The sequence below is a fragment of the Muntiacus reevesi genome, chromosome 2, assembly GCF_963930625.1.
Source record: "Muntiacus reevesi chromosome 2, mMunRee1.1, whole genome shotgun sequence".
NCBI lineage: Eukaryota > Metazoa > Chordata > Mammalia > Artiodactyla > Cervidae > Muntiacus > Muntiacus reevesi.
In genome coordinates, this window is record NC_089250.1 from 26,262,057 (window position 1) to 26,272,020 (window position 9,964).

General features: G+C 51.8%; 1 protein-coding gene across 1 annotated transcript; it reads right to left on the reverse strand.

Annotated features, from left to right (window-relative positions):
* Positions 1-3,537: 3,537 nt before the first annotated feature.
* Positions 3,538-6,394, reverse strand: FZD8 (frizzled class receptor 8). Its single transcript, XM_065921109.1, has one exon. The coding sequence runs from the start codon at positions 5,635-5,637 to the stop codon at positions 3,553-3,555; it is 2,085 nt and encodes a 694-aa protein (XP_065777181.1). The 5' UTR covers positions 5,638-6,394; the 3' UTR covers positions 3,538-3,552.
* Positions 6,395-9,964: the final 3,570 nt, after the last annotated feature.

The following is a 9,964-nucleotide window of genomic DNA, read 5'->3' on the forward strand; positions in this document are numbered from 1 at the left end:
GCAAAAAGTGTTTTCCATAACTTCTTCCCAAATAATTTTAAGGAGTTTTGGCTCTTCTAATGCTTTTAACCATATTAGACTTTATTTACATCGATCTTCTAGCCATACAGTAACCATATCCCATCCCTGTCCCACTATATTTGACATGGTTTTCAGACACTCACACTTGCTCCATGCTCTGGTGAGGGTTTCAGGTCTATTCATCTAATGCAAATGGTCAAATGCTCTTCCTTTCTTTTCCCATCCCTCAAACCTATTTTTTCTTTGTTTCCTTTTTATCCCATTAATAGATACCAGTTGGGTATTGGCAACTTTGTGACTTAAGTTTTAGGTTTAAAGGCAAAGAAGTAGCTCAGTCTCTAAAACACTCTCCTGAGAGCTGGCCTCAGAATGCCAGTGGGGTTTTCTGTGTATTAAACTTGTTTATATCAAGCACATTTATAGCCATTTTGTAAAAGTTATCAAATACAGCATCTTACAAAGCTATATTGAAGAATAAAGAAAAAACTTCCAAGCTGAACATTTCACACTGTCACATACTTGAAAATCAGTGAGAATCCTGCTAAACTCAGAAACCAATATGTTAACTAGAATTTTTTAAAAGTTTTTTTTTAATCTGGACCATTCAAATTATTTATTGAATTTGTTACAATATTGTTCCTACTTTCTGTTTTGCTTTGTATTTTTTTGGGCACAGGGCATGTGGGATCTTAGCTCTTCCACCAGGCATTGAACTCTCACCTCCTGCATTGAAAGGTGAATCTTAACCACTAGACCACCAGGGAAGTCCCTCTAACCAGTCTTTTAAGTTGCTCTTTATCCCACATATGTGGGAAAGACTATGGGAACTGCCTTCAAAACTTTAAAACTGACAATGTGAGTTGATGGCTGGTTTATGTATAAAGAGTACATGAGAGTCACCCTCATGGATTATATGCATGCCTCTCACTGGCATGCAAGTTACAAAATAGGAACTCCTTAATATAAACTGCAGCAGGAGGAGATTTTACAGTGGTTCTGACTTAAAAAAAATAAAATCAGCATGATAGCTAAAGTAGGTGTTCTGACTATATCTAATTTTAAAAATCCAATTAACACCAAGAGTGACTGGAAAGGATTTGCAAAATGTTTCTACCAAGAAACTCTTCTTAAAAGCTTCTTACATGAGAAAGATCAGTCAAAGTAGTTTCCATCCTATTCATTAAAAGAAAAAATTTCGAACCTCTAAATATTCCTATTAGGAAAAGAGAACAAACTTCTTTGCAGGCTGCAGAAGTCCCCACCCACCCCACAACGTTTGATGCCCCCCATCATTAGCAGGGTAGCTGCCCATTTCTTATCTTGATTGACAGGTTAATACGGGTCCTGGGGCTATCTTTTCAGCAGGAACACACAACCTTACCAATTACTTTTAAATTATTGCTAATCTGTCAGAAAATAACAAGCATGGGGAATAAAAATATCCGAAAAAGAGAAATGTTGGTTGAAGAAGCATTTACTTCCGGTGTTTGAAAAGGTTTGGTTCAGAAAACTTGCCAGAATTCAGTCAATAGAATTTAGGCACTGAAGGTTTTTTTTTTTTTTTTTTTAAGAAAAACTTGTAGTTTATAATAGTTCATTGGTTCAATTAGGAGCGAAAAAGAAGGGAGTTTTGTAATGCAATTGTCCAGCAAAGGAAAACGCTTGAAATTGGGGGATTATGTGCACAGACCACCTGTAGGGCATTCAGAGCCCTTTTCTATAAAGCTTCAACTCATGCCTAGCTGCCTGCAGGCTGGCTAACAATGCCGGGAAAAGCTGTTTAAAAGGCTGCGGGCACTTGTGCCTCTGGTCTTCACTAACTGTTACAAGTCTTCCTCTCCCTGGCTCTCTCTCCTTTTTAAAGTAAAAGTCCCACATCCCTTTCATGGAAGAACTTTAAGGCTCCGCGGTGGCCAATTGGTCTGCACGAAGAGGAGCCCGGCCGCAGGGAAAGAAACTTCAGACTATACAGCACATTTGGAGAGGAGAAAAGATCAAAGTTTTTCCAACTCAAAGGACCAAGTTCCCTACAGATTAACCCTATTCATTTGGCTCCTCTTAAAGGAATGATGTGCTGAGCCACTGGGCAGACAGGTAAAAAGTTCAACAATTGCCAAAGCATTCTTCTGCTAATTCAACAGCCTTCTGCTCAAATAAATTAGCTTAGTCTTGACAGAGGAACAATAGCTTTTTTCTCTAGGAAAAGAAGCACATTTGATATACACAAGCCTGGAAGGTTATTAAGATGTTAACCCGTTAGTTTAATCCATTAAAGAGCGCCTGTTCCACCACCGGATTGTCGAGTGACTTACACTGTACAGTGTGATCGATGGCTGAAAACATTAACCTCTACCCTTTCAGCAGTGTGTTAGGTCCTGGAGGAGCAGGTGCTTTCAAAATCACGGAGGACGCGAGAAATGAGTGTGGGGTTTGAAGCCTTTAGTGATATTATACAAGATAAATAACAAAGCTGGAGTGAACTGTGCCTTGCAAAAGTTCCATTTACATCGACTAAGGTGAGTGGTGTCCATGGATCAGAAAAGAGCTATCATTAAAAACACCATCTTTTCGGAAAGGTGCAAAAACCCCAATTTTGATTTCAGTTTAACAGTGATATTTACTTTGCTAACAACTTAGGAACTCGAGTTTAACAGGTCATTTTTCTTCATGACTAAGGTCAGTGTACATAATGAGAAACCAGAAAACGTCCGTGTTTTGGAGGGGCCCTCCACAAGCACTTTCAAGGTAACAGTTTAGAAGAGGCAGGGGGAGAGGGCGACGGTTAAGTCATTTATCAAAAGTCATTTTATTGACAAAATAGAATACTTATATTTGTTCTTACAGGGGTGGCCTCTAAACTTTTTACAGAAAATGTACAGACTGTATATCTTTGGGTATGTACATATTTTACACATTTTTACAATTTAACAAATAATTATATTTATAAATACATCCTCTAATGTAAGAAACCCGTATTTACTTGGGGTGTATAATTAAGACATTTCTTGTTTGTTTACTTAAGGCATTTGCCTGGTCATTAAGAATACCCAAACCGTGCAATCCCGTTAGGTCGCGCTCATCCCGCCTCTAGGACGTGTTAGAAGTAAGAGTTTACGTAGCAGAGTCGAGGGAGAAAACTTAGGTCCCTCGGGTGAAATCTGTAGGTCTGGCTTCAAGCTCAGCAAAGGGCAACCAGCGAGGGCTCCAAACCTTGGGTCTCGGAAACGCAGCCGCGGGGCTCACCCTCCCCCGCCCTGCCAACAGAAATGAACGCCTGGCGGGAGAAACTCCTCGCCCGTCGGTAGGGGAAAGGGGGGTGGGTCTGGGAGGCTTCAATGCCAGGTACTTTGTTCTAAGCGAGTCCCAGCTAATGGATACCATTAAGAGTTCATTATGATGCTAATAGCAATCAACACGGTGAAGGGGTGGAAACCTCTGCCTTCGAGTGTCCTCCCCCCAGCCCCCCCCGCCCCGCAGCACTCCGTCTCCTCGCCCCCTCCCCACCCGTCGCGGGCGCACCCTCCCCTCCGCTCAGACCTGGGACAATGGCATCTGCTTTGGATAAGACACCGAGCTGGCCGTGCCAGATCGCCACGTCAGGCCGGTGCTGACGTCGCTGTAGAGGGAGCCCGCCCCGCCGGCCCCCGGCCCTCCGCCCCCGCCGGCCCCCAGCCCCCCGCCGCCCGGGCCGCCGCCCGCCGCGCCCGCGCCCGCCGCGCCCGCGCCCTTGCTGGCCCAGCAGCAGCGGGTGCATAGCGCGCGCCACGACTCGAGCGTCTTGCCGGACCAGACCCACACGCCCGAGGTGATGCCCACTACCAGGCACATGAAGTACTTGAGCATGAAGACCGCGTAGTCAGGCCGGCGCGCCTGGTCGGGCTGCAGATCCCGCAGGCACGGGCAGTTGTGCGTGGCCTCCCAGCGCGGGCGGTTGTGCTGCTCGTAGAAGAGGCAGGCGACCACCACGGCGGCGGGCACGGTGTAGAGCACGGTGAAGAGGCCCAGGCGGATCATGAGCTTCTCCAGCTTGTGCGTCTTGGTGGGGCCACCCTGCTGCTTGATGACCGAGCGGATGCGGAAGAGCGACACGAAGCCGGCCAGCAGGAACATGGTGCCGATGAAGAGGTAGATGACCAGCGGCGCCAGCACGAAGCCGCGCAGGTTGTCCAGGCTCTGGTTGCCTACGTAGCAGATGCCTGCCACCGGGTCGCCATCTACCGAGCTGAGCGCCAGCACGGCGATAGACTTGACGCTGGGCACGAGCCACGCGGCCAGGTGGAAGTACTGCGAGTAGCCGGCGATGGCCTCATTGCCCCATTTCATGCCCGCCGCCAGGAACCACGTGAGCGACAGGATCACCCACCAGATGGAGCTGGCCATGCCGAAGAAGTAGACCAGCAGGAAGACCACGGTGCACAGCGCCGGGCCGGTGGTCTCGTAGCGCACGTGCTGCTCCACGGCGCCCAGCTCCTCATACTCGCCGCGCCCACCCGGGCCCCCAGCGCCGGCTCCCGCCGCACCCGCGCCTGCCGCCGCGCTCCCCGCGCCCCCGGCCCCGCCCGCAGCCCCAGCGCCGCCGCTGCACGCCACCTTCTCGTGGCCCGCCACCAGGCGCACCAGGTAGCCGACAGACACGAAAAGATAGCAGGCCGAGAGGAATATGATGGGCCGCTCCGGGTACTTGAAGCGCTCCATGTCGATGAGGAAGGTGGAGACGGTGGCGAAGGTGGACACGAAGCATAGTACAGACCATAGGCCTATCCAGAAGACGGTGAAGGCGCGCTCGTCCTGGCTGAAGAACGGGTTGTGGCAGGGCAACGCGCAGTTGGCGATCTGGCCCGTCTTGACGCGGTTGTAGAGAGGGTGCCGCTCGCTGGACACGCTCACCATGGGCGCGCGGCACTGGCATCCCGGCTCGCAGGGCGCCGCGCCACCGCCAGGGGGCCGCGCCTTCCCGCCGCCGCCGCCACCGCCGCCGCCGCCGCCGCCGCCGCCGCGTGCAGGGGGCGCAGCCGCGTCCCCGCCGCCGCCCCTGCCGCGGGACGGGGGCCGGGCCCCGGGTGGGCGGCCGTGGCCGCTGCCAGAGGGCGGCTGCTCACCGGGGGGCGGCGGCGGCGGGCGGCGCGGCGGGCTGGGCGCGGCCGTGGTGAGGTCGGTGCGGTTGTAGTCCATGCACAGCGTGTCGGGGTTGCCCTGCTCAGGCAGTCGGTCGCAGCGCATGCGGTCGGGCCAGGCGAAGCCGTACTGGCGCATGAGGGGCGCGCAGCCGGCCTTGGCGCGCTCGCACACCGAGCGGCAGGGAGGCAGGGGCTTCTTGTAGTCCTCTAGGCAGATGGGCGTGTACATGCTGCACAGGAAGAACTTGAGATCGGGCGAGCACTGGATCTCCACCAGTGGCCAGAACTGGTGCACCTCCAGGCCCGCCTCGTCCTGCGTGTCGTGGTTGAACTGGTTGGGCATATAGGTGTAGTTGTAGCCGATGCCCTTGCACAGCGGCACGGTGATCTCCTGGCACGCCAGTTCCTTGGCTGAGGCGGCCGCCGCACCGCTCGAGCGCTGCAGCAGCGCCAGGGCGGCCAGCAAAGAGGTCACTTCCAACAGGTAACCCCACTCCATGCTGCGCGCCTCGGCCCCGCGCCTTCGCCCTCCGGGCGGCGCGCGGAGGGGCGCCAGGGGTTCCTGCGAGAGCGCCGGGCTCTCCTGCCTCTCTCGGGAGGGGTTCTGCCAATAGCCTAGTCCCTTCTCGAGATGCGTCCTCTCGGGGCTGCGGGAGACGAGGGTGGCCGCCGAAGGGCACCGTGGTCCCAGGGTCTGCCCCGCTCACTCCCGCCGGGCTCAGCCCTCGCGGGACAGAGTGGCCGGCCCCCGGCTCATCTCTCCCTCCCTCGGTCGCTTTCTCCGCGCGCGCCGGTGACTCTGCCGGGCACTGAGGGCGGCGGCGCAGCAAGTTTCTTCTCGGGCCGCGGTGCGCAGTCAAGATGGCTGGGCCAGGCCGCTCTGAGCCGGGTCAGCCCCTGCAGCCCCCTTTCGGCGTCCCGGGGCTCATGCTCGCCCCCAAGGCCGCGCGGCTGCTGCCGGGGTTACGGGCCCGCCTCCGCCGAGGCCACGGCCCTCAGTCCCCGGCGTCTGTCCGTCGGTCAGCAGCCGGGATGACGGGCCCCGCCTCCGGTGGAAGTCGCGCTCCGGCCGGCACAGGGGCGAGGTGTCGGTGGTTCCCTTCTCGTTGAACTCACGGAGGCAAATCCAGGCCGGAAGGCGGAGCAGACACCTGAGCGGCGCGCCCGCGCCCCGCCGCCGCCGCCGCCGCCGCCGCCGCCGCCACCGTCGCCACCTCCTCGGCGGGAGCAGTGTCCCTCGCCAACTTCCCGCTCCGGCCCCGCTACGCCCTGGCCGGCTCATGAATATTTATACGGCGCGGACTCCGTCTCCGCCCGCGGCCGGCGCGCCAATCCCGGGCTCGGGGCGGAGTCTGCGCGCTCCCCAGGCCCCGCCTTCCTGGGGCGGACCCGCCTGTCCCCTCGGCAGTGCGCGCTGTCTGCGGCTGGAGTCCGGATAACCTTGGGGTTGACCGCAGAGACGGGTTTTGCCACGAACGTCCCCGCGGCGCTCTGTGGGGCTGAGGTCGGGGTTCCTTCACCCCAAGCCTGCGCTTGGGAACTGGGGAAGATTCTTTATGCAGCGCGCGCTTTCAGAGGCCAGTTTCGAACTAGTCAAGCCCTTGCTTCCTACGCTCCCCGAACGTGGGCAACCTGCTGGCGAGGGGACCCCGCGCCCCTCAGCCAGCCGGCGCGTGCGCGGGGGCTTTGCGGGGGAACGGGGAAGCGGTGCCCTTCTTGGGATTGTCAGACGACGGTCTTGGAGGCTTGGCGATGTGGGAAGAATGGAATGACTGCAGTTCATTCTAGATGGTGGGGCTGGACTGGGGGCAGCCGGGGAAGAGGTACCCGGGAGCCCAAGGGCGCGCGCGCGAGGGGCGTGGGCACCCGGGCGGGCGGGAAGAAAGGGGTCTCCTCTTGCCTCAGCTGAGGGACGTGAGGCAGCGTCAGTTTCCCTACCTGGAGAGTGGGGTTCAGATCTCAAAGGGGTTTAGTTCAGATCTCAAAGGGGGTTCTGCTAATTAGGCTAGGTAAGATATATAAAGCATCCGGACATATATAAAGAGCTCCCTTAAGAGATATAATTCCCTTTCTTCTTTAAAAAAGAAAAACAGAAAGGGAGAAAGAAAAACTTATAGGACAGGCTGGAAACTCTGTGGCTGGATTCTCCCTTTTAGCCTCGCGCTTTTGGAACGTATGTGCGTCTCTCCAAAGTTGACATGTTTTTGCCAGAGCCTCCTCCTCCCCGTGGGAGGCGGCGCCGGGCCCTGGCGCGGACGCGCGGACACGTCTCCGCGGTGTTCCCGGGGCCGAGCGGCTGGGGACGCGGCCAGCGAGCGAGGCCCCCGCCAGCTCGTAGCCACCTTAGACGGGGAGGGGCCCGAGGGGCGGGCGGCCTGGCAGGTTCATTTACGCTTGTTAGGACGTCCCAGGGGGTTGTCTTTCTCCGAGAATGGAGTGTTTATTTTTTAATTGATGTGCTGTTTCATTTAGCGCTTGTATGGAACTCACGCTGGGGCTGTAATTACTGTAATCTCGGGAACAAGCATTTCAGTTAGCCAGGAGAGTGGCAGCAGACGTCTGTCTCTCTCTCTCCTCCTTTCCCTCTCCCCTCTCTCTTTTCCCTCTCCGCTGGAAAACTAAAGTTATTGAGGCTATGGGGACGAAGGAGAGGTATAACTAAAAGCTCCTTTGAGGCCAGGACTTTTTTTATTGGCTTGGGGGAGCGGGGGAGGAGGATGCAGTGGTGGTGGTAGTTGGTAATTACCTGTTTACAAACAACTCTTGTCGTGAAACAAAAATAACTAGCAGCATCTGTATATGCCAGGACCCTATGTCTCTCTCGTCATGTTCTCTCTAGCTTAATTTAGCAACAGCATTCTAATTAGAAAGATAAAATCTCCCAACCCCTCCCCCGCACCCCAGCCCCACCCCTAATTTTTGGCAAGTTCGGTATTTCCACCAAGAATTCTAGGCAGAGCCACCAGGCTGTAGTCATACCCCCATTGTCCTTTTTCTTTTAAACTGGTTTATTTAGAACCTCTTTATACCAAAACAAAACACTTCCTTCGCATTTTTTGTTTTAGTAAAACTATACTGAATAGGAACCAGAAATTCCGAGGCTTCAGAAAGATTGGCTGATTCAGCAGAAAATGATCTCGAGTTTTCAAAAATGCAAAGACTAAACTATTACTTGGTCTTTTAAAAATGAATTTCTTTCCTTTCTTCGGATGGGAATTCCCTTTGTGGCATATGGAACGCAGAATGTCACCTCTATCCTGTTGGCATCCTTTTCAAGCCATGGCCATAATCCAGAACATTCAGCTGCAGAAAAACAGCAGGTGATACCTGGAGATATGATGCTAAGCACAGTAGAAAGGCAAATCACCCAGTTTGAGGACCAGCCTGGGCCCTGCCTCCCCCTGACCACAGATAGGAGGCGCTTGCTTCCAAAAGCAACATAGACAGTTTCTTATGATTTTCTTCGGCAGGAAATGTCAAATAGTGGAGTTTAGAATTACACTATATAAATTTACTTGAATTGGGTAAAAACAAATTGACATTTGAAAGTTGAGGCTGCAAATAGTTGATTTTGGCTTTTAATTAGCATTAAAAAAAATTTTTCCCCCCTTTTGAGACGGGATGAAAGCTCTGATGATGTAGAATGTGGAAATTTGGGGAAAATATATTAAGCTTGCTGGAGAAAAGCAGACAAAAAGTTCAGAGCTTTCAAAAATCATTTATCAGCTATTGAGTGTGAGATTAAAACCATTTACATAAAATCATTAAATGCTTACTTTTAATTGAGAGAATAGAAGAATAGCATTTAAATTTTACTATTAAATTAAATGGATACTTGGCAATCTTTGCGAGCAGAAGAGGCTTAGGAAGCCAATTAGTGTATAAAAGGCAATGATGGGTCAGCAAAAAGAAACTAGGATCATTTATCAACATCCTGGCTAAATAATGATTTTTCTTTTGTATGTAAAGCAGCTGCTTTTTAAGGGAGGGAAAATAGCTTTAGTAGTGACATAAATAATGTAGGGAACTTTCTAGTGGGATTTCTGAACAGATGTCTGGTTACTGAATAGCCCAGGAGCATAATGATATAAACAAGTTGAAGGCATGAATCTAACAGAGAGGAGGGGATGTTAAAAAACATTGGGTACCTACTTAGATGATTAACTATCAATATATTGTAAGTAGTAAACTTAAGAAACTTTGATGAATTATGTTTCAGTGAATTTTAATTTAAAAGTCCAACCTAAAATTCTTGGTCAGGAAGACCATCCAAGTCTATATTATTACAGAATATTAAACTCTATCAAATAATATTGATGTTTCTTGATGTTTTAGAATCTATCTTTCAAAGGCTTATGCCTTGAGACACCCAACCACAGATGGAAGGAAAGGTAGAGATTAATCGGTCTTGCTTCAAGCTCTGTTAGAATTAAAATGGGTGAGATTACTTTTCTATCCTTCCATATCTATAATTAACTCCATTAAAGGGCTTCCATTTTCTCCACCGCCACGAGAAGGACTCTGCAAGGAAGAAGTACCCCTTGCTGTGTCTGCTGTAAGATAACTGAGGCAAACAAGTGCCACTGGCCAGGAGTCAGATTTCCACTTTACATGCAGCTGCCATTTTGGAAAATGGTACCTGCACTGTCATTTAATTGGATAATTATTGTGAAATATGTTTTAAAAATCAGTCGTTGATTTTCCCGCTTCATTCACACTGATGTATTGACCAGATGCTGAGACTCTTATGATGCAGAATGCCTTGTGCATGCGTTTGGGAACTTTCAGATGAATAAAGATCTCCTAAGGAAAACTGGCAGAGCCAA

Bases quoted from the DNA above. Each gene is read 5' to 3' on its own strand.
- FZD8 (XM_065921109.1), bottom strand. From the start codon at position 5,637: ATGGAGTGGGGTTACCTGTTGGAAGTGACCTCTTTGCTGGCCGCCCTG.